At 39.7% G+C, this 25396-nt stretch overlaps 2 protein-coding genes across 5 annotated transcripts in view; one reads left to right on the plus strand and one right to left on the minus strand.

The window, feature by feature from the left end:
• Window positions 1–25396, plus strand: part of LOC104593765 (ubiquitin carboxyl-terminal hydrolase 9-like) — a 63734-nt gene that overhangs the window by 18243 nt on the left and 20095 nt on the right. Inside the window, exons 1-3 of one of the 4 annotated variants that reach the window (XM_010253781.3) lie at window positions 1941–3011; window positions 3329–3448; window positions 10221–10365. In XM_010253781.3, coding sequence (XP_010252083.1) covers window positions 3447–3448; window positions 10221–10365 — 147 coding nt within the window. In that variant the 5' untranslated portion in view covers window positions 1941–3011; window positions 3329–3446. Of the gene's footprint in view, window positions 1–1940; window positions 3012–3328; window positions 3449–5908; window positions 6045–10220; window positions 10366–25396 lie in introns of those variants that run through there. The other 3 variants (XM_010253773.3, XM_010253765.3, XM_010253757.3) reach the window with 3 other exon arrangements.
• Window positions 1–25396, minus strand: part of LOC104593788 (Glycosyl hydrolase superfamily protein) — a 49388-nt gene that overhangs the window by 420 nt on the left and 23572 nt on the right. The gene's annotated exons all lie outside the window — the stretch shown is intronic.

Consider the following 25396-nt stretch of genomic DNA (forward strand, 5'->3'; position numbering starts at 1 on the left):
CCTTCTAGTAGGGAGTGGGCTTCTTCTTCAGAGGCATCTACAGCTTGAACTGGACCACTGAAAGCCCAGAAGATGTATCCATTAGAGTTTCTAACAATGCCCCCTATTCCAGCTGCTGAGGGAGGAAGCAACGACCTTCTAAAGCTGCAATCAAACTGCAACAGGAACTCACACTCCCTCCTTGGCGGATGTAGAGTTGTTGAAATTGGAGGGGAAGGGGAAGTAGGCAGAATCTGCAGCCAGCTTCTTTGTAACTCCCCTCTGCTCACATCATGTGTGTGTGTGTGATTATATATACACATGAGTGGTTTTCAGTAAAGAATAATAAGAACTTAATATGACACATATCAGCATGAGTGGTTTCCAAAACATTATAGGTCTTATTTCTAAGAAACTGCCACTTAATTGTTGCCTAAACACCCACTTAAGCACTTGGGGTAACGGGAGCAGGGGGTACCTTGTTGCTTAGTCTCGACAGCTATGTCAGTTACCAAGTGAGGAAACTTGTGGTGTAGCCGTGTAGGGGTGTTCAATGGTATTGGCATTATTTAAAGGAGCTGAGAACCTTAAGAGTCAGAAATTAATGCAAGCTTCACATGGACATACAGATCAACAAATGTGGTGGCAGATACCATGGCTAGACAAGGGGTTAATGAGGCATAAGGCATAACTCTACTGGGGTATATTGTATTAGGGCACTGATGTAAGGGGAGGGGGCGGGGGCAGGTGCTAGCCTTACAAAAGGAATCCTGGGTATTCTGTTGTAGCTATATACTTATTCTTTTTTAAAATCTAATAAAGTTCAAGTTACCAATAAAAAAATAATTGCATGGAAGGTTATAAATGAAAGCAGATCCTACTGATTAAAAATGTTTAATATACTGATTAAAAAGCTTTCTGAAGATCCACTGGATAAAGAACTAACTGTAACAAATTTGCAAATTGTAACACCAAGTCTGGATCGTCAGAAAGAACATTAATGGTACTTCAGTTGATCCAACAGAACAGTGCAAATCTTCTATTTGATATATAAATCACTTGGCTCTTGATAGTCCACAATGACAGGATAAGATTTGTCTAACTGACTTAAAATAGTTAGGATTACGGCTGAATTGAATTGAAATCACTTGAAATGGGAAGAAAATGTTTTCCTTTTACGAATATTAGACTCTTTAGCTTGTAAATAAGTATTCTTTTTTTTTTTACTTTCCCTTTATAGTTTTGTAGCTTCTATATTCATTACTATTTATGATATTTATTAAGATTACATAATATTCTTCATTAGAGTAGATCTTACTGGATGTTTCAATATCTTTCATCTCATTGTACTTTTAAGACTGTCACTTTGTTCAAATTAGGTTAATAAATGAGCCATATTGAATTATGGTACTTCTTGATGTTTAGAATTGGTGGTTAAGTATTAGAATATGAACTAGGATAATTATGACTATCTGTTTCATCTTTGTAAAAGGTTTTTGTCATTCAAATCTGTTTGCATTTTATTGTTTCACTTTCACAAGGTAATTTGTTGTTTTTTTTTTTTTTTTTTTTTTTCTAGAGTTGTAAGATTGGTAGTTTGCTGATAATTGGTACCGAATGTTAAGAAGTCTAAATGTTTAGTCTCTTGTTGCATTTTCCATTCTGCAAAGAAGTGACTTGCAAGTGTTGGAAAGGGATGACGAGGATTATTCCTTGTGGAATCCGAGTCAGAATCTTTCCTGTTTTTTTAGTTATTTATTTTCTTATTTAGACTGATTATTTTCCTTTTTTTGGCTGTGATTTAGTTTCCTTTTTTTCTTTAGGCTAAATTAGTGGGTTAGTTTCCTAGAATAGCTCCTAGATTGATTCTTAGAAGTTGTATATATTAGTACAAATCTTCTCAATGAAATTAGAGCAGAAATCTTCAAACATTTGTTTCTGTTTTCATGGTATCAGAGCCTGCGACGATGTCTAGAACGAGCCATTCTTCATCAACAGTGGACTCGACAGCAGTTGATTCAACCATGAATGCATCGAGATCCCTTGGAACCTCCTTCACCACCTCTGACATATTCCATTCTCTGCAGATTACCCAACACAAATTAAATGGGTCCAATTTTCATGAATGGTTTCAATTCGTTTTGTTAGTGATTCGAGGAAAAGGAAAAGTGGGTTACCTTACTGGTGAAATCCCTCCTCCGACGAGCAGTGATGCGAGTTACAAGACATGGGAAGATGAAAATTCCATTGTCATGGCGTGGTTAATTAATTCCATGGAGCCGCAAATAGGACGCACGTATCTGTTTTACAAGAATGTTCACGAAATATGGAAGGCTGTTCAGGAGATGTACTTAGATCTTGGAAACATGTCTCAGTGTTTTGAAATTCGTTCTCTCATGCGGAACATAAGGCAGGGATCAATGTCAGTAACTGAGTACTACAACAGGCTGATTGACCTATGGCAAGAAATGGATTTGTTTTATACAATTCCATGTAAGTGTACTGATGATGGAGTACTGTACAATCAAGTCCTTGAGAAAATCGAGTATTTGATTTTCTTCAAGGACTCGATAAAGACTTGGATGAAGTACGAGGTCGTATTCTCGAAATCAAACCCCTTCCTTCACTTCGTGAGGTGTTCTCTGAGGTTCGACGAGAAGAAAGGAGGAAAGTCATGATGAACCCATCCTCACATGGAATCCTAGAGGAACAATCTCAAGGAGCTACACTTGCATCTACTCGGTCTCAACCTCAGAAGAAAAAAGAAAACCACCAGTGGTGTGAACACTACAAAAAGTCGTATCACACAAAGGAGACTTGCTGGGACATTCATGGAAAACCTCTAGATTGGAAACCACGGAATCAGAGGAAAGGCAACCCTTCAGCTCATGTAGCCGAATCTGCTGAGACAAAGAAGCCTAACACAACAGCTTTCACACCGGAACAAATGGAGATTTTAAGGTCTCTTCTTCACCAGCAACAAATTTCTGAGACATCAGGTTCTACACCTACAACGGCAATTGCACAATGAGGTAATATCTCATCATTTCTATTATCACGAAAAGATGATCTCAATGACTGAATTGTTGACACCAGTGCATCAGATCATATGACAGGACATCATACAACTTTTTTGAATTATAAAAAATGTGATGGTGAGATAAAAGTCTCAATGGAAAATGGGAATACAATAATTATGGTTGGAGTTGGAGATGCTTTTTACTAAGGACTTTATTTGAAATTTGTTCTTCATGTTCCGAGTTTAAGATATAATCTCCTTTCTGTTAGTAAGTTAACTAAGGATCAAAATTGTAAAGTAACATTTCTTTGTGATTGTTGTATTTTTCAGGATCCGTCTTCGGGGAAGATGATTAGCAATGCTGAAGAACGACATGGTCTCTACTATCTCACTGATTCTTCTCCAAGGCCAAAACCAAGATGATTGGCATCTAGTTCGTTGAATTTAGATGTAATTCTATGGCACAAACGCTTAGGACATCCTAGTTTTCAATATTTGAAACATTTGTATCCAAACTAATTTCTCAATAAAGATCCTTTTCTTTCCATTGTGAGTCATGTATTCTTGTGAAACAGTCCAGAAAAAATTATCCTATTCACAATTACAAACCTTCCAAACCATTCCATCTTGTTCACAGTGATATTTGGGGAGCATCACGGGTTGTGGATTTAACAGGCAAGAGATGGTTCATCACCTTTATAGATGACCATACTCGTGCTTGCTGGGTCTATCTCTTGAAGAACAAATCTGATGTCGGGTATGTGTTTCAACAGTTCCATAAAATGATAAAGAATGTGTTCTAATGCAACATTCACATACTCCGCACAGATAATGGAGGAGAATACTTTGCACAGATATTTGGAGATTACCTCATTCAGAATGGCATATTTCATCAAAGCTCATGTACATCTACCCCACAACAAAATAGGGTTGCAGAACGAAAAAATCGTCATTTGTTGGAGGTAGCTCGATCACTCATGTTTGCTAGTGCTGTTCCACATCATTTTTGGGGAGAATCTGTATTAATTGCTGCCTATTTAATCAATAGACTTCCATCAAAACCCCTCAAATTTCGTACACCAGTCAGTTGTCTCCAAAAGAATTCCCTCATATTCGTTTACTCAACTCTCTCCCACAAAAAATATTCGGTGTTCTGTGTTTGTTCATAATACCAGTCCTACTTGGGGAAAACTTGATCCAAAGGCCATCAAATGTATCTTCATAGGATACTCTCCCACTAAAAAAGGATATAAATGTTACAATCCTGTCACAAAAAAATTCTATGTATCCTATGATGTTACATTCCTGGAAGATCAATCATTCTATTCCCATGATTCTCTTCAGGGGGAGAACTTAATTGAAGATAATCATTGGGATCCTTTGATATCTCTTCCTATGTCTTTGCCCCAGTCTCCATCAGTGTCCACTTTACCATCCTCTGAGTCTCCACCATTACCCCTACCAGATACAACCATAGGTCTCGGTCAAGGGGGAGAATTAGTCCAACAACAAAGTGAACTAATTGTTTACTCAAGGAGGCCCCGTGTTACTCAGCAAAACCAATCATCGGAACCTATGGCGGATTCACCACCAGATTCGCAAAGAGGTGCTGTTACAATTGATGATCTGGATGTTCCCATTGCTATAAGAAAGGGGGTAAGATCTTGTACTCAACATCCAATTTCAAATCATTTGTCATATTGCCGTTTATCTAACACTCACAGGGCATTTATATCTCAACTGATAATGTAACAATTCCTACAAATATATATGATGCCTTGAGAGATTCAAAATGGAAGGCTGCTGTTTTGGAAGATATGAAGGCACTAAATGACAATAATACATGGGAAGTTGTAAACATGCTTGAAGGGAAGAAGTTAGTGGGCTGTAAGTGGATTTTTATGGTGAAAGTAGGCTTGGAAGGGAAAATAGAGAGATATAAGGGGCGTTTGGTTGCTCAAGGGTATACGCAAATATACGGGCTTGACTATGAAGAAACTTTTGCACCAGTTGCAAAATTGAACTCTATACGGGTTCTCTTGTCTATGGCAGCCAACTTGGATTGGGAATTGCACCAAATGGATGTTTCAAATGCTTTTCTGAATGGAACTCTTGATGAAGAAGTCTACATGAAGCTGCCTCTTGGCTTTGAAGACAAAGAAAAACTAGGATCAGTGTGTAAATTGAAGAAATCTCTGTATGGGTTAAAACAATCTCCTAGGGCATGGTTCACTCGATTTAGCACAGTTATGAAAAGATTTGGATACACACAAGGACAGGCATATCGCACCCTATTCATAAAACAGTCAAGGGATGGAAAAAAATCAATCTTGATTGTGTATGTTGATGATATGGTAATCACGGGTGATGACAATGATGAGATTACGAATCTCAAGGGCCTACTACAATCTGAGTTCAAAGTTAAGGATCTTGGAAAAATTCAGTATTTCCTTAGGATAGAAATTGCTAGAAGCAAAACTGGTATTTTCATCTCTCAAAGAAAATACATCCTAGATCTGTTGAAGGAAACCGGGAAGCTTGGTTGTCGTCCAGCTAGCACTCCACTGGAGAAGAATTGGAAGCATAAGATCTCTGAGAATGATCTTCCAGCTAACAAAGAGAGAGATCAACGTCTTGTGGGAAAACTAATCTATCTATCACTTACTAAGCCCGATATTGCCTATAGTGTTAGCATAGTAATCAGTTTATGCATGCTCCAACTGAGAGACATCAGTGTGCTGTTGATCAGATCCTTAGATATTTGAAAGGAACTCCTGGCAAGGGTATATTGTTCAAGAAAAGTGATAACCGGTTAGTTGAGGGATTTGCAGATGTTGATTGGGCTGGTTCGGTTGAGGACAGTAAGTCTACTACAGGATATTGTACAAAGGTTTGGGGGAACATTGTTACATGGCAAGGTAAGAAGCAAACTGTTGTGTCCAAAAGTAGTGCAGAAGCAGAATACAGGGCAATTGCACAAGGGATTTGTGAGTTAATATGGCTTGAACGACTACTGTCAGACTTAAATGTTCCACTTGATATTACAGTAAGTCAACAATAGCAATAGTACACAACCCTATTTAACATGATCGAATGAAGCATGTTCGCATTGATAGAAATTTCATCAAATCAGAGATCGAAAGTGGAAAATTTTGTCTATCCTATGTGCCATCTGGATCACAGGAAGCAGACATCCTCACTAAACCATTACTTAGGGTCGGGTTTGAGACAAATGTATCCAAACTGGGAATGATTGATATACATTCACCAGCTTGAGGGGGAGTGTTGGAAAGGGATGACGAGGATTATTCCTTGTGGAATCCGAGTCAGAATCTTTCTTGTTTTTTTAGTTATTTATTTTCTTATTTAGGCTGTGATTATTTTCCTTTTTTTGGCTATGATTTAGTTTCCTTTTTTCTTTAGGCTAAATTAGTGGGTTAGTTTCCTAGAATAGCTCCTAGATTCTTAGAAGTTGTATATATTAGTACAAATCTTCTCAGTGAAATTAGAACATAAATCTTCAAACATTTGTTTCTGTTTTCAGCAAGATACTATTAGCAGAAAAATACAAAAGAAATAAGGAAGAAGAAGAGAGGAGAGAGAGAAGAGAGAAGGGAGAAGAGAAGAGAAGAGGAAGTGTTGGGAGTCAAATCTATTCTAGCGGCACCAGAATATATTATATTATATAGGGCGACACTTAAAATATGGGGAAAATACTCTTATGCCCCTGTGTCGCTTATAGTACATAAATAGAATAAAAAACTAAGTTATTCTAAATAGAACATAATAAAATAAACTGAACAAAATAACCAGAATAAACTAAGTTATTTCAACACTCCCCCTCAAGTTGGGACATAGATGTCATGTCAATCATGCCCAACTTGTCACAAAAATCATTGTGCTGCAAATGCTGCATAGGATGAATACCCTTGGTGAAAATATTTGCAATTTGTTCTTCTGAACTGACATAGGGAGTGCATACTTCTCCATACTGTAAAGCCCAGTTCACATAATAGGTTCTTTATCCACATGATTTTATCAACTCCATGAGACATAGCTCTGTATTCTACTTCAACATTGGACCTAGCCACCCCACTTTCTTTCTTACTTCTCCAAGTAACTAAGGCCATGTTTGTGAGTGCTTACAAATAAGTGTTTATTTGAAATAAGTGCTTATTTGGGTTGGGACCACACCATTAAGCACTTATTGGTGTTTGGGAAATAAGTGCTTATTTTTTAACCCCAAATTTCTAGCTTTTTCTCAAGTGCTTCAATTTTTTCTCCCAGATTTGCCCCCAATAAATTTTTAGAATGCCAATTATACCCTTTTTGTTACTTTTAGCAACAATATTGTTACTTTTATGAAAGCACTTTTACGAAAAACACTTTTATAAAAGTACTTTTACAAAAGAACTTTTATAGAAGTACTTTTACAAAAGAACTTTTATAGAAGTACTTTTACAAAAGTACTTTTATAAGAGCACTTTCGCGAAAGTACTTTTACAAAAACACTTTTATAAAAGCACTTATACAAAAGCACTTTTATGAACGTACTTTTATCAAAGTACTTTTATGAAAGCATTTTTATCAAAGTACTTTTACTCATTCACTTTGGATTGGATATTTTGAAAATTCGAAAGAAAATGAAGGACAAAAGAGTCACAAGTGCTTATTGGAGAAAAAGACCACCAAATGCCCAATACAAAATAAGTTCTTATTTTTTAAAATAAGCACTTGAAAAGTTGGGTGGCAAATGCAAATAAGTGACAAAAGAGTCACAAGTGCTTATTGGAGAAAAAGACCACCAAACGCCCAATACAAAATAAGTTCTTATTTTTTAAAATAAGCACTTGAAAAGTTGGGTGGCAAATGCAAATAAGTGCTTATTCGAATAAGCGCTTGTTTTTAAGCACTTATTTTTAACATAAACACTCCCAAACATGGCCTAAGTTTCATCCCACAAAGGTACAATACCCATCGGTAGACTTTCTATCATCAACTGCTCCTGCCCAATCAGCATTTGTATACTGTATACACTTCAACTTTCAAATGCCCATGTTTCTGAAACAACAAACTGGCCCCTGGGAACCTCTTGAGGTATCTAAGGATCCTTTTTGCAGCTTCAAAGTGGGAAAGTCTTAGGGTTATGCATGAACTGACTAAGACACATTTATAAAAAAAAAAAAAAAAACTGACTATGGACACCCACTACATAGGCAATGCAGGTCTGGTCATAGACTAATATAAGAGTCTCCTTTCAAGTCTCTGGAACCTCTTTACATCTTTCATAGCCTCCCCTGACAGTCACCCAATCGATGATTAGGTTCAATGGGTGAATCAATTGGCTTCACTCCTAACTTGCTTGTGTCCTCTAAAAGATCCAATACGTATTTCCTTTGAGAAAAGATGCCCTTTTGAGAGCGAGAAACTTCAATCCCAAGGAAATAATGTAAGGAGCCTAGATCTTTCACTTCGAACTGAATGGCTAAGAATTTCTTCAACTTCTATATTTCAGTTTTTTTATCTCCTGTGACTACTATGTCATCAACATACACGATTAGAGCTGCAATTTTCCCTTCACCTTTCTTCACAAATAGAGTATGATTTGACTGGAATTGTTTGAACCCCATTGTTGTACAACTAAGTGAAACTTACTAAACTAGGCCCGAGGTGATTGTTTCAACCCATATAATGATTTTTTTAATATGTACACCTTCTCCTCACTACCTTTGGCACAAAAACCTAGAGGTTGAGTCATGTACACCTCCTCCTCTAGGTCTCCATTCGAGAATGCATTTTTAATATCTAATTGGTGAAATTTCCAGTCAAGATTAGTTCCTAGTGAAAGGAGGATTCTGATAGAGTTCATCTTGGCTACTGGAGCAAAGGTCTTTCGTAGTCTACTCCATACATCTGTGTAAACCCTTTTGCCACCAATTTGGCTTTGCACCTTTCTACCGTACCATCAACCCTATGCTTCACTGTGAACACCCACTTATAGCCCATTGGTTCTTTTCCTTTAGGAAGATCCACAAACTCTCAAGTGCCATTTTTGTGCAAGGCATTAACTTCTTCATTCATTGCATTTGTCCATAGTCTATTCCATACACATGTGGGGCCTTATACTCTAGCAACCAAGGTGGTATATGATTGACAATATATGCAGCACACATAACAACATCCATCTAGAAGCATTTCAGAACATGCATATGGAGTAGTAATCCACGAGCACTTACAGTGCATAAACTCCAATGATGTATATTGTTTTTGTTCTCGGTGCGTTTTATTTGTATTAGTTGTATTATTTTCCAGCAATTCCCCATTTAGGGGGTGTTATGTAGTGTGGATGAGAAATTGGGTAGTGTGTTCTCATTCGCACCACACCTATGTGGACTCATCCATGCCACAGGTGGTGAGTTGTTCTATACTGTGGACAAAAATGAGTGGATTGAACCATACCACACCCATAGAAGCGTACTGCTACTGCAAGGTGTGGTGTAGTTCAGTTTACACCCTGTGTGATGATGCCATGCATCTCACATACAACATGTGGGACGATGTCACTGCTGATCAAGAATATAAATTATTGTGTTTTATAAGTAATATAAATAATAAAAAATGATACAAATTAACCATGGCCAATACAAAATATTATAGTATAAATAATGAAAAATTGATACAAAATAAACCATGTACATGTAATTACTAATAATTATAAAAATTTAAAAGTAATTAAAAAATTAGTGAAGTTCAAAGAAAATCTATCTAACAATAGCTAATAAAAATCAATAAATAATTAGTGCAAATATTTTTTAATAACCATAATAATGAAATCAAAATTTAAATTGACATTTATTGTGGTAGGCATGTGAAGCATTGAATTGAAGTTTTTTTATTTTAGCCACCGTGGCATGGAACCGACCACAAGATATAGCTGTGGGCGATTATTTGTTAGATAGTGTGGACCGATCCACAAGATCATGTGGATTGATCCACACCATTCCTCAAAGAAACTCCAATTTCGGTGTGACGTGTTTCAAAACTGTCCATCCAAGAGATGGACCACACACTGCTGAACACTGCCTTGGTCAATTATAGGAGCTAATTGGTCATGGCCCATGGGTGTGATTTTTGGGCACAACCTACTCATCTTTCTATAAATGTGTATATCATCTTCATTTTTCCTTATACGTTCAACTCTTTCTTCATTGCATTTTTGCAGGTACAAAGGAGGGCCTGCTATACCCAGAAGGTTGATTTTACAAGGTGATCTTAACAAGAATTTTATTGTTGAGGTTTATCCACTCTGTCTTAAAGTAATTGACTCTAGAGACAACACCCTATCAGTTATCCAGATAAGTAAGAAGGTATTTCTGTTTGATCCATCTTCTATCATCTCTTAGATTCTAACTATTTCATGATTTTCCTTTTGTAGTTGCTTAACTTTATTGTTTTCATTTTTTGATGGAACTTCATTGTTTTCTTACACAAGATGTTGATAGTATTTTACTTTGTTGTTTTCTAAAAGAAGTCTGTTTTTGAATGGGTGAAGTATAGAATTTCATTAAGCTTCAAGAAATGAATGATAAGCATGACCACCCATGTACACCAGAGGACTATATACTGACAAAATACAAAACATATAAAACCCCTAGGGCTTTATCTTCTTACCCAAAGGTTCTCCTTTACAAAAAAGAGGTAAGAGGGATTCCTTCAATTATAGATAAAAGACATGAGAATACCCCATCTGAGTTGAAGATATTGGAGAGTTATTTGCTGTGTTCAGACTACTTACACCTTAAGAAAGTTAGAAATTTTATTTGAAGCAGTAGCTAATTCTTCACAACAAAATTAACCTGGGTTAAACCAACGATTTGGGAACCAGAATCAGCTGGAAGGTGGAACCACTTGAACTGGGGCTTGGAATATTTTCTGTTTGGTTCATGCTAATTGAACCAAGCTACTATATAAATTAAAGTAGAAAAATTCTCAAAAAATCATCTGGTTCAGTCATGAGAAGAGAAGAAAACCAAAGATATAGTACAAGGAGTTGACTTTTAATGGTCCATTTGTTTGGTAGCATCGGATGATTAAAAGAGGTAGGTTGAAATTGCATGATCTCCAGATCCTGTTGGAGAATTCAAATCAAAATTTAATGCTGGAATTTGATCTCCAGTGTAAATATTCTGTAGCTTTGACCTTTGATATACTGCAACACTAAGTATGCCGGCATGTTCATAATTCCCTGTTCCCTGAGTGTTATCCACAAATCAGATCATCAAGTTTTGGAGGAGGGGAACAGTTTTAACTGTTTCACCTGGGACAAAGACGCTTCTTGTTAGTGGTGTTAGTGAAGGGGTATTTTGTTCTTTGCACTTGTTGAGAATGTTGATGTGTACTGTTATGTTAGTTCGAGTGCCTCTTACTTAAATAAGGGCACATAAGTCTTTTCCAATAAGTTGATAATATAATAACAGGTCTGGCCGAATCTAGGGAAAACTTTTTCTCTAATTCGAACCAGACCTTCTCTCTTTTCTCTCTTCTTCTTTCCTCTCCTACTTCTACTTCTTGCTGTTCACTTTACTTTACAGTCAACGAATAAGACAGAATTCTAGGGCAGGTCGAACTTCAACATGGTATCAGAGCCACATTGAACAAATCAGATTTGCTAGAATTCTGTCTTCTGCGCATTTGAGCTAGGGTTTCTCTTGGGTTTCTCAGCTGTGAGTTGGAGACTGGGAAAAGGGTTGAAAAGGAGTGATCGCCCTCTTCCCTTGGAGGTTCCTATGCCTCCGATTGTGTCGTTGGTGATTGGTTGCTGTGGTTTCTAAGCCCTAATTAGGGCTGGTACGTTTGGTGCAGTGGTGTCTCAGTCCTTTGTGTGGTTGGCCTTCAGGCGATGAGGTAAAGTTTCTCTTTATGCATATTTTCTGTTATGGAATACATGAGAGGTGTAGTACAGTTCGTATGATGGGTTTTCAGATTGCAGTATGCTAGGGTTTATGTTAGGGTTTATTCTGGTTTGTGTGTGATTCGAAGGGCAATAGTGTCTACTTAATGGTGAAACTTCCGGTAGCTGTGGATTAGGGTTTGTGGTGTTACAAGTGTGGTTTTCAGCATTTAATATTGCTGAAATTAGTGTGCAGACTTCGGTGAGTAGGGTTTGTGGTGTTGCAGTTTTCAGCATTTAATATTGCTGAAATCGGGGTGCAGATTTCGGTGAGTAGGGTTTGTGGTGTTGCAGTTCTTAGCATTTATTACTGTTGAAATCAGTGTGCAGATTTCGATGAAGTGTTTGTGTTTGTGTGTAGTGTGTAGTGCTCAGAATTCAGTGATAAGGGAGTTCGGCAATGGCAGAAAACAATGATAGTAAACCTAGTGTCATGATATCTACTGACTACCTGAATGTCCAAATGACCTCCATTAAACTGAATGGAGAGAACTATGTCCCTTGGGCCAAGTCTGTAGAGTTTTTTCTGAAGGCGAAGAAGAAAGTGAAGCACATAAGAGAGGAGAAACCCCCCGCTAATTCTCAGGAGTATGAAGACTGGGAACAGGAAGATGCACAAATCATCACATGGTTGTGGAACAGTATGGAACCCAGAATCAGTGTGAACTTCATGTTTCTTGACACAGCCAAAGAGGTGTAGGGTCATGCTAAGAAACTGTATTCAGGTCAGGATAATACCACTAGGGTATATCAACTGTATCAAGAATACTTCAATCTGCAATAGGGAAATCAGAGCCTTGAGGAGTACTATGTCAATGTGAGAAATATCCGTAATGAGTTAAACGTCTATCATCCTCTCACTTCTGATGTCAAAGTTCAACAACAACAGCGAGAGCAGCTTGATGTGACACGGTTTCTGGTGGGGCTGAAGTCTGAGTATGAACCAGTACGAGCCCAGATACTAGGGGGATCTGCTCTTCCATCTTTAGAGGAGGTGTTTGCTTGTCTTCGGAGGGCTTCCATTGGATCTATGGATTCTAATGTCTTAGATAAATTAGCATTTGCAGTATCGAGAGGTCGAGGTGGCAGAAGTGGGGCTCGAGGAGCCCAGCCTGGCAGGAGTGGTAGTGGTGGACCTACACATATCCGTGGTGGTGGTCGTACTGGAGGCAGAGATTCAGGGGGAGCTCGTGGTAGAGGACGTGGCTCGGGTCCACGGAAGTGTACTCATTGTGGTTTGGATGGACATACTATTAACTACTGCTATGACTTACATGGTCCTCCCTCGACGTGGGCCAACCATGCCATGACTAGTGACACCAGTTTCAGCTCTAGACAAGAGAACCGAGCAGCTGATCCGATGCCTTCTACTCCCTCAGATGGTCCAGGCAAGGAGATGATGAGTGTTCCTCGGGATGAGTATGAAAGGTTTGTTCAATCCAAGTCGCAGCAGAACACAGCTACCTTTGCACACTCAGGTATGGCTTGTTTGGCATCCACACCCAACCCCTGGATTATTGACTCCGGAGCCTCCGATCACATGACGGGAACTCCAAGTGTGTTTTCATCTCTCACCCATTGCTTAACATCACAATCTGTTACCCTTGCTAATGGCTCCATATCATCTATCTGTGGTGTTGGTAATGTTGACCTAGACCCTGTATCCCTATCCTCTGTTTTATTTGTACCTAAGCTTCCATTTAATCTTATGTCTGTTAGTAAGCTGACCAAGTCCCTTAAGTGCTCCATCACATTTTACCCCTCTATGTGTGTTTTTCTGGATCTCAAGACGGGATGAAGATTGGTGGAGGGCATGAAGCCGGTGGACTGTATTATCTTGATGGTGGTGGAAGAACGTCAATGGCCCTTCAGTCATCAATTTCTCCTCTCCAGTGGCATTGTAGATTTGGTCATTCTTCGCTGAAAGTGTTGCAGTCCTTAGTCCCTTCATTGAGTCAACTTTTTGTTTTAGATTGTGAGTCATGTCAATTTGGGAAACACCATCGTGTTCCCTTTCGTTTTAGGGTCGATAACCATGTGTCGAGTCTTTTTTCTTTAATTCATTCAGATGTGTGGGGTCCTTATAAAGTGATGTCATATAATGGATACAAATATTTTTTTATTTTTGTTGATGACTGTTCAAGAATGACGTGGCTCTATTTAATGAGAGAAAGAAGTGAATTATTTGCCATCTTCCAGAAATTTTATGCTGAGATCCGCAATCAATTTGGCGTTCACATCAAAATTTTCCGTTCTGATAATGCTCGTGAATACTTGTCTTCATCTTTTCAAGAATACTTGGACCAACATGGCATTATACACCAAACTTCCTGTGCCTACACTTCGCAACAAAATGGGGTTGCTGAGAGAAAGAACCGACATCTTGTAGAAACGGCACGCTCCCTCATGCACCACATGAATGTTCCTAAAACCTTTTGGAGCGATGCAATGCTCACCTCTTGTTTCTTAATTAATCGGATGCCCACGTCTATTCTTGATGGTCGTTCTCCTTTTAGTGTCTTATTCCCCAACATGTCTCCTTCTGCTTCCTCCTCGGGTATTTGGGTGTGTCTGCTTCGTTCATAATCTGGGTCCCGAGACTGACAAGTTAGATGCACGTTCCTTGAAGTGTATCTTCCTTGGCTATTCCCGAACTCAGAAAGGGTACAAGTGTTATCATCCCAGTTCTCGTCGTTCCTTGGTATGTGCTGATGTTACATTCTTCGAGTCTACTCCGTTATTCGTGGGGTCCGGTGATGCTGCTTCCTCCACATCACCACCTCCTCTTCCTCTTCTTGTGGCTGATCCACCTCCTCTGGTTCCAGTCATGCCTACATCCTTGCCTCCGGTGCCACCGTCTGTTGACCGTCCACCCATCCGTCACGTGTATACACATCGCTCGCGTGTACCGGCTGCAGCTCCTCCGACTTCATCACCGTCGACAGATCCAACTCCATCTCCAACACCAGCTTCTGACCTAGATCTTCCTATTGCCTTCCGGAAAGGTAAACGTACCTGCACCTTTCACCCTATTTCCAATTTTGTTTCACTTACTCACCTCTCCGCCTCCCATCACCAGTTCATCTCTTTGTTATCCTCCGTGGTTGTTCCTAAGGATGTCCAGGAAGCCCTTACCTCTCCAGAGTGGTGCCGTGCTATGGAAGAAGAGCTCTCTGCTCTGCATCATAATCACACTTGGGACCTCACCGCTCTTCCTCCTGAGAAGCAGGCTGTCGGTTGTAAGTGGGTGTATAGTGTTAAGTACTTGCCAGATGGTCGTGTTGAGCGCCTGAAGGCGCGGCTGGTTGCCAAAGGGTACTCCCAAACCTATGGCATTGACTACACAGAGACATTCTCCCCGGTTGCTAAGATAGGGTCAGTTCGTGTCGTCATCTCCCTTGCAGCTATGTATGATTGGCCTCTACATCAGCTAGATATCAAAAATGCCTTTTTGCATGGTGATTTGCTCGAGGAGGTCTACATGGAGCAACCACCAGGGTTTGTTGCTCAGGGGGAGGATGGTAAGGTATGCAGACTTAAAAAGGCTATATATGGACTTAAACAGTCCCCTCGAGCATGGTTTGGTAGGTTTAGTGAGGTGGTCAAGAAGTTTGGTATGAAACAGTGTCAAGTTGATCATTCTGTCTTCAGTCTTGACTCTTCGGCAGGCAAAATAATATTGGTGGTGTATGTGGATGATATCGTTGTGACTGGGAATGATAAAATGGGCATTGACAGATTGAAGGCCTTCCTATAGGAACACTTTCAGACAAAGGACCTTGGCAAGTTGAAATACTTTTTGGGCATAGAGGTAGCAAGATCTAAGCATGGCATTAATTTGTGTCAGAGGAAATATGTGCTTGATTTACTGGAAGAAACAGGGTTGCTGGGTACTAAACCGATTGAGACACCTATGGAAACAAATACGAGGCTGAGCAGTGATATAGGTGAAGTATTTGAAGACCCTGGCAGATACCGACGACTTGTAGGCTGAAGAAAACTGAAGAGAGGAGAGCTTGAGAGTTTAGCAATGAGGGTCTGAGAATGAGAGTTTCGAACCTACTCTCTCTCAGCACCCTAACATTCTTTTATTAAGATATATTTGAATAATTACAAGGAGGCCCTTAGGTGGGCAAGAATTTACAAAGAACTTAATATAGACAGGATGGGCCCAGAATAAGGCCCATTATAGAAAAGAAACATAAATAACAAGAAAGAATAAACAACCTATGGGCCATTCGGCCCATCTTCTCTACACTCCCCCTCAAGCTGAGCATAGATGTCAATCATGCCAAGCTTGTTGGTATCATGCTGAAGTTTTACCCGAAGATGTGATGAAAATCTGCCAACTATCCTTCAGATGTGATGAAAGGAAGACACACTTCACCCGAAGAGATCCTTTCCCTAATGAAGTGTCGATCAACTTCAATATGCTTGGTTCTATCATGTTGCACTGGGTTGTGAGCAATGTTGATGGCAGCCTGATTATCACAGTACAACATCATTGGCTTGTCATATTCAACTCCAAGTTCTTCCATCAATGATTTTAGCCGTAATAATTCAGAAACTCCATGTGCCATGGCCCTGTATTCTGCTTCAGCAGAGGACCGAGCAACAACCGATTGTTTCTTGCTTCTCCAAGAAACAACATTACCAGCCACCAAGCTGCAATACCCAGAAGTAGATCTTCTGTCATCAATGTTTCCGGCCCAGTCAGCATCGGTGTAGGCTTCAAGTTTCATATGACCATGCTTGGCAAACAGAATATACCTTTTCCTAGGGAGCCCTTCAAATAACATAGGATTCTCTCTGCTGCTGCCAGATGAGTGTCTCGAGGAGCATGCATGAATTGGCTAATGCAACTGACTGCATATGCAATATCTGGCCGAGTCATGCATAGATACAAAAGTTTCCCAAGAAGTCTCTAAAAGATTCCTTTGTCTTCTAACAATGTCCCTTCTGAGGCTGAGAGTTTATGACTCGTATCAATAGGAGTAGCAACTGGTCTAGCACCCATCTTTCCAGTCTCGGAGAGCAAGTCAAGAACATACTTCCTTTGGGAGATAAGAATCCCATCCTTGGATCGAGCCACTTCTATACCAAGAAAGTATCTCAAGTCCCCCAAATCGTTAATCTCAAACTCTGTATGGAGAAAAGATTTTAGATCATGAATTCCTGAAACATCATTACCAGTCACTACAATATCATCTACATACACAATGAGGTATACTGCCAGAGGTCCACTCCTCTTCACAAAAAGAGTATGATCGGACTGTGTCTGCACATAACCAAAGTTAACAAGTGCTGTTCTAAATCTCTCAAACCATGCTCTAGGGGACTGTTTTAGTCCATAAAGAGATTTCTTCAGCCTGCATACCTTCCCTTTCATATCAGTTCCATACATCCCTGGAGGAAGAGACATATAAACCTCCTCATGTAATTCACCATTCAGAAATGCATTCTTCACATCCAATTGATAAAGGGGCCAGTCAAAGTGAGCAGCTAAAGATAGAAGAACCCTCACAGATGTCATCTTGGCAACAGGTGCAAAGGTCTCTAAATAATCAATCCCATATGTCCGTGTATAGCCTTTTGCAACCAGCCTGGCCTTGTACCTTTCAATAGTGCCATCAGCTTGGTATTTGATAGTAAAGACCCACTTGCAACCAACTGGATCATTCCCTTCAGGAAAATCCACCACTTCCCATGTGTCATTCTTGTATAGGGCATCGATTTCAGATCTCATAGCATCCCTCCACTCTGGAATCTTAAGAGCTTCTGACACAGACCTGGGAATAGGATGAGAAGCAATAGAAGAGAGATAGGCAAAGTATGGAGGTGAAAGCAAACTGTAAGAAAGGTGCTTGGAAATGTAGTGTGCAGTGCACTTCCGTTTTCCTTTCCTAACAGCAATGGGAATATCAAGGTCAGGGAAGGATGAATCCAAAGATGCTGAAACAGTACCTGTTGTCTCTTCTGTGACTGGAAGTGTATGAGGCCCATGTGTTGTAGGAGAAACAACCTGCACATTTCTGGATCTTTGCCTTTGATACATCTTGGGATTGAGGATAGGACGAGGAGGTAGAGTACTGGGACAAGGGGAAAGGAACGATTGATCCACCCTTGATGCATTTGAAGGAGAAGCAGACACATCAAGAGACTCAACAGGGACAGGAAGAGGAAGAGCAAACACCTGTGACAAATCCTCCCCCTGTGGACAATGTCCTTCTGGAGAGGAACCATAAAAGGGGGAAAGCTCATCAAAGGTGACATCCATTGAGACATACCGATTGCCAGACTTTGGATCAAAACAACAATAACCCTTCTGTGTGGGGGAATAACCAAGGAAGATACACTTTTGAGCTTTGGGTTCAAATTTATGCCTTTGGACACTTGGAACATGTACATAACAGGTGCAACCAAAGACACGAATAGGGACAGGAAAAAGGTCATTGTCTGGATGAAGAAGATTGAAGGGAGATTTAAACCCCAAAACCCTGGATGGCATACGGTTTATAAGATAGGTAGCAGTAAGAACAGCATCACCCCAAAACCTGGTAGGAACATGTGAGGCAAATAAGATACTTCTTGCAACTTCAACAATATGCCTATTTTTCCTCTCAGCAACCCCATTCTGTTATGGGGTCCTAGCACATGAGCTTTGATGAATAACCCCCATGTCAGAGAGATAGCATGATAGGTTTTTCTCAAAGTATTCTTTTGCATTGTCAGATCTGAAGATTTTAATCCTGGTATCAAATTGGGTTAAAACAAATTCATGGAATTGTCTTACAAGTCTTGGAACTTCATCACGGGATTTCATCAGGAATATCCAAGTGAACCGAGAAAAATCATCAATAAACAGGATAAAATATTTATAGCCACCCATGGAAGGTAAGTGGTAAGGCCCCCACACATCAGAGTGCACAATATTAAAAGGAAAAGAAGATATTTTATTACTCAAAGGATAATTGTTTCTACAATGCTTTGACAATTCACAAGACTCACAATGAAGACTAGACAAACTAATTCCCTTAAACAGTTCAGGGAAAAGATGACTCAAGGCAGAAAAAGACAGACGACCAAAACGATGATGACACAACATAATCCGACTAACAGACTCTGAAGAAACAGATCCAAGAGCAGCATTCCCAAGATGATCAGTGCATTGTTCTGGGGTATCAAGCAGGTATATTCCGTTCGCCTCATGGCCACTCCCAATCACCTTCTGAGACTCTAGATCCTGAAAAACACAGTAGGAAGGAAAGAAGGTTACACAACAGTTTAGTGATTTGGTTAAACTGCTTACAGACAACAAATTTGTATTTAGTTTAGGTACATGAAGGGCAGAAGGTAGGAACAAGGAATCTGTAGCCTTGATGGTTCCCTTACCAGAGATAGGGGCAAGTGAACCATCAGCTAAAGTGATTTTATCACGTCCAGGGAGCAAGTCATATGAAACAAATAGGGTAGAAAGATTAGTCATATGGTCAGAAGCACCTGAGTCAATAATCCAAGGGATCTTGAGATTACCTGAAGTGGTAGCATGATTGGCAGAAGCCCTTATACCTGAATGAGCAAATGCTAAAGCAACAGAAGAATTGCCTGAAGGGTTGGAAGAAGAGGTCACATCACTCAGCTGACTGATCATCTTCCCAAACTTTTCATATTCTGCTCTCATGGCTGCCAACTGTGCAGAAGCAGACATTTCTTCACTAACTTGCCCGGCAGCTACATTTGCACTTCCTGATCTTTTACTATCATACTTTTTCTGAAACCGACTGGGAACAAGATTAGGATGTAATTTCCAGCACTTATCTTTGGTGTGCTTTGACTTCTTGCAGTACTCACATATAACTTCTTTCTTTCCTATGCCACCAGAAGTTCCAGCATTCCCTTTGGTGTTAATCCCCATATTGGCAAAGTGATCATTCATATCAGCCCCTTGAACCTGAACAGCCCTTCTGCTCTCTTCACTACTCACCAATGCATAAGCTTGTGACAAAGAGACACACTCCTTGGAAAGAATATTCTGTTTTGTGATATCATATTCTGGGTTTAGTCCAGTTAAGAACTCAAATACCCTGTTCCTTTCAACCAATTTTCTGTAGGTCTCTGCATCATTGGTGGTGTCCCAAGGTACAGCTTCTATTAGGTCAATCTCTTGCCATAAGGACTTCAGGGTTGAGAAATATACAGCAAGAGGTTTCTCCCCTTGTCTTAAATTCTTTACATCACTTATCAATTTATATGCCTGGGCCACATTGAGTTTTTGTGAATAGGTTTCCGCAACACTGTCCCAAATTTCTTTTGCTGAATTCATCCATAGGTAGTGTTGGCTGATTTGCGGCTGCATTGAGTTCACAAGCCACCCATGACAGTGTAATTTTCTTGCATCCACTTCTCGTAGGATGGATCATCTTCTGGGGGAGCCTTCTTACTCCCGGAAATAAATCCCCACTTTCCTCTACTACAAACATGAATCTTTACTGATTGTGACCATGCCAGATAATTAGTTCCATCTATTTTAATTGTGGTCACAGTCAATAAGGAATCATTTGGAGTTCCCTGAACCAGTCCATATTCGGCACCACTTTTGTTTTCAAACTCTAAGGAGTACATCATGTAAACACTCTAAACAGAGTTCAGCCGACCACAAGAAGACAATATACTGAGTTCAGCCTTCAAGAAGTAATCAGAAACTCCTAGGCACTGTGCAATCAGCCGAAGTACCTTTTCAAAGTTGTGCACTCAGCCAAGAAGAGTAAATACCCATCGGTATTGCTGAACAGGCCTTTTCACAAACACAGTGTGGGCAATAGAGACAGCCCCACTGTCAAGGAAGAGAAAAGACCCCAAAAAATAGTTTGTACAACCCCTTAAAACAGCCAAAATATGAGTAACAATACACAGCCTTGTTACAAGGATGTTTCGACAGGTTTTAACAGTCCAAGAAGAAGAGAAAAACAACCCAGAAATTTCTGGGTTAAACCAAATTTAATGCAGTCGAAGGTAGTACAGAACAGTTAGGGTTTTCGGACACTTCAACAGTCCAAACACAGTCGAAGATAATACAGAACAACCAAAACTGAGCACAACTTACAGTTCGAGCTTCAACAGTCCAAACACAGTTGAGCTTCAATAGTCCAAACACAGTCGAACTTCAAAGCAGAAAACTGAGCACAACTTACAGTTCGAGCTTCAACAGTCCAAACACAGTCGAGCTTCAAAAACAGAACCGAGCTGTTCCCACCAGTCCAAACACAGTCGAGCTTCAATAGTCCAAACACAGTCGAACTTCAGAGCAGAAAACTGAGCACAACTTACAGTTCGAGCTTCAAAAACAGAACCGAGCTGTTCCCGCCAGTCCAAACACAGTCGAGCTTCAATAGTCCAAACACAGTCAAACTTCAGAGCAGAAAACTGAGCACAACTTACAGTTCGAGCTTCAACAATCCAAACACAGTCGAGCTTCAAAAACAGAACCGAGCTGTTCCCCTTCTCCTTCCCCTTTTTTTTTTCTCTGATTCTTCCTGGTCACCGAACCCCTTCCCCAAGAGATTCTAGTCTTGGGCTCGTCCACTGACCTCCAAGAATCAGGCAGTATGTGACTAAGCTTCCAGCCCTATGATATTCAGGTTCAGATATGCTTTGATACCATGAAGAAAACTGAAGAGAGGAGAGCTTGAGAGTTCAGCAATGAGGGTCTGAGAATGAGAGTTTTGAACCTACTCTCTCTCAGCACCCTAACATTCTTTTATTAAGATATATTTGAATAATTACAAGGAGGCCCTTAGGTGGGCAAGAATTTACAAAGAACTTGATATTAGACAGGATGGGCCCAAAATAAGGCCCATTACAGAAAAGAAACATAAATAACAAGAAAGAATAAACAACCTATGGGCCATTCGGCCCATCTTCTCTACATAGGCAAACTAAACTATCTAACCATTACTCGGCCAGATATTTCATTTGCGGTTAGTGTGGTGAGTCAGTTCATGCAGAAACCTTTGGTCCCACATTGGAATGCAGTGCTAAGTATTGTGAGGTATCTGAAAGGAGCTCCTGGTTGTGGTTTGCTGTACAGGAGTGGTGAAAAACTGGTAGTAGAAGGGTACACTGATGCTGATTGGGCAGGTTCTATGTCTGATAGATGATCTACCACAGGCTATTGCACCTTTCTGGGGGGTAACCTGGTAACGTGGAAAAGTAAGAAGCAAACAGTTGTGGCAAGAAGCAGTGCAGAAGCAGAATATAGGGCCATGAAACATACTTCTTGTGAATTAGTGTGGCTAAGGAACCTTCTACAGGAGATAGGATATGACATCAGTACCCCAATGAAGCTCTATTGTGACAATCAGGCAGCGGTTCATATCTCTTCCAATCCGGTGTTTCATGAAAGAACCAAGCACATCGAAGTTGACTGTCATTTTGTGAGAGAGAAGGTGCTGAATGGAGTGATAGAAACTGCATATGTTAGTACGGGAAACCAGTGGGCAAACTTGTTTACAAAAGGTTTGAGTCGGGGGAGAGTGGACTACATATGTAACAAGCTGGGATTATATGATATATACTCACCAGCTTGAGGGGGAGTGTTAGTGGTGTTAGTGAAGGGGTATTTTGGTCTTTGCACTTGTTGAGAATGTTGATGTGTACTGTTATGTTAGTTCGAGTGCCTCTTACTTAAATAAGGGCACATAAGTCTTTTCCAATAAGTTAATAATATAATAACAGGTCTGGCCGAATCTAGGGAAAACTTTTTCTCTAATTCGAACCAGACCTCTCTTTTCTCTCTTCTTCTTTCCTCTCCTACTTCTACTTCTTGCTGTTCACTTTACTTTACAGTCAACGAACAAGACAGAATTCTAGGGCAGGTCGAACTTCAACACTTCTATTTGGTGAAGAAAGGGGTATGGGTGGTTAAAGGCTTTCTAAAATTCTTCCTCATTCCTAACTACATTGTGGTGGATTTAAGAGATTAAATTTTGGAGAGATCTTGGGGAGGTTCCAGTATTTCACTAGGTTTTGTGAACTGCTTACTTTTTGGTTGCTAAAAAATCACCTCATCTCCTCTCTCTCCTGGCTTTTTCTCCCTTGTTCCTTTTGTGCTTCCTCTTTTTTTGGATTGATAGCTGTAACTTTATTGAATTCAAATTTCAAAGTTTAAGTGCACAGCTATGACAGAGTGGTTAGCCTCAACTAACCAACCCAAAGGGATTGGTTTTGCCAAGACCTTTTCATTCTTAAAACAGATTACCCCAAAACATTTCTACCCTGTTTACCCTTTGCCTAGCCATTTCATCAGCTAGGCCATTTACTTTGGCCGCCAGCTCTCAAATCTCCATTAGCTGGTACAAGTAATGCAAAGAACCCTGCTTATTTTGGCTCAGCCAACACACCACGACCTTTGAATCAGAAGTAAGTCAGTCCTCTAAAACTGATATAAACTTGATTAAAATTAGAGAGAAAAGTGGAAGAAAGGTAGAAGACAGCAGTACAAAAGAAGATGGAGAAAAGAAGAAGAAGAAGAAGAAGAGTTCGATGATCTCCTCTCTCCCCTGTCTAATCCTTTTGTTAATCTTCATTCACTAAGTTAATTACAAGTATGCCCTTAAGTGGGCGGCCAGCTAAGCAAGAACTTAAAGTAAGCTTATAAAAAGAAGTAACAGGCCCACAAAGATAGGCCCATTAACAAACAAATAAATAACACACTACAAAAAAATAAAAGAATAGATACTAGGCCCATTCGGCCCAGTCTCTCTGCAGAATCCCCCTCCAGTATCTTATTCCTCAGGTTTAGAGACTTTGCCAACTCCAGCCCATGCAATGGTGCTAGCTGTTCTGCTCTTATTGAATTTCTCAATCTGATAGGTCCTGAAAAGATTGCCAAGATGCTACCATTGTGATCTCTGATAGTGATAGCCCCCTCTACCCCAGAAATCCCTGGGTTATCCAGGCTGCAAACGTCAAAGTTTAACTTGAACTCACCTTCAGGTGGCAGGGACTGCCCCAAAGAAGTTTCTACTCTTTGGATGGAAGTGGCATTTACAATACCCTAGTTTCTTAACAAATCATCACATGAGAAATCATCAAACATTTTCATAATTTTAATCCCTATGTACTTGCCTCCTTTTTTATGCTCTTGCTTCCTCTTCACAATCAATCTTCCTGGAAAAATCATTTGGTTTGGTCCTACTAATCTATCTATACTACTGTTAAATGTGTGAATGATAGTGTAGAACTTTTGTTTGACTAAAGTACCCAGTACCCCATTTTTTTGAATTTGGTCCCTCTAATTGTAAGGACAGAAATGCAAGTTGAACAACCATCTTTCTCCTCATTGAAATCCCTCTCATTAAGTCCTTTATTTAAGATATTAATTTCTATTATCATTCATTGGATCCTGTACTTGACTAGAATACCCCTATTTTTGAATTTGGTCCCTCTCTAATTGTGAGGGCACAAAATGTAATTTGAACTACTACATTTCTCCCCATTCAATTCCCTCTATTAAGTCTTATATTTAGGATATTAATGGTGTTGGATAGTATTTTCATTACCGTCTCTTGCAGATCAGACACTGTGATTTAAGGATACTTTCTCTGTTTAGGATGCTGCCTGTCCATCCTACTAATCCAAAAAGGTATTTCCTAAGAGTGACCAAGACTTTAAGGAGGAAGAAAAGCAAAAATTTTTCTGGAGCTGCATTTCTTTTGGAGTTTGTTGGGGGATTTGGAAGGAAAGGATCAGAAAGTTCTTTAAAGGAAAACACAGAAATATGGAGAGATTATGTGCGGAGATAGGATCTAATTGATTGGGTTTTGGTGCTTGAAGAGTTTGCTGAAGTCTCTAGAAATTCTCTTTGATCCAATTTTTGGTCCTCGTTAAAACTGGAATGAATATATGTTTCTGGATATGGAAGGATGGAGAATGTCTTTTTGAGATTTCTGATTATAATATTTGTTTTATGTGTTTTAGAGGGGTAAACAAGGAACTTTGTAGTACCAAGATTATAAGCTGTTAGCTTATTTTATGCTTTGGGTGATAGGTGATGTCTTATCACCCTCCCCTTTTCAGGGGCTTGATGTTGTCATCACCATCCAAGCCTTATCTCAACTTATGGGGTTGGCTACGTGAATCCTGTTTTATCGGTCTGTTCTATTTAATGCTTCATCTATTGTTAATTTATTGGTGCTTAAATCATTTCTTACTACTTGGTTCTTGATTACCAATGAAGTAGTAGAAAATAGAAAACAAAAAAGAAAAGAAGGGGTGGTTTGCAAAATTGATCTAGAAAAGGCGTATGACAGAGTGGACTGGTAGTGTCTTTGGAATACCTTGAGACTTAAAGGCTTTGGAGATAAATGGATTTGTTGGATGAAAGGCTGTATTGAATCTACTTGGTTCTCAATTCTTATCAATGGAGCCCCCCAAGGCTACTTTAAGGC

This window comes from Nelumbo nucifera, chromosome 3 (assembly GCF_055504915.1).
Source record: "Nelumbo nucifera cultivar China Antique chromosome 3, China Antique-T2T, whole genome shotgun sequence".
NCBI lineage: Eukaryota > Viridiplantae > Streptophyta > Magnoliopsida > Proteales > Nelumbonaceae > Nelumbo > Nelumbo nucifera.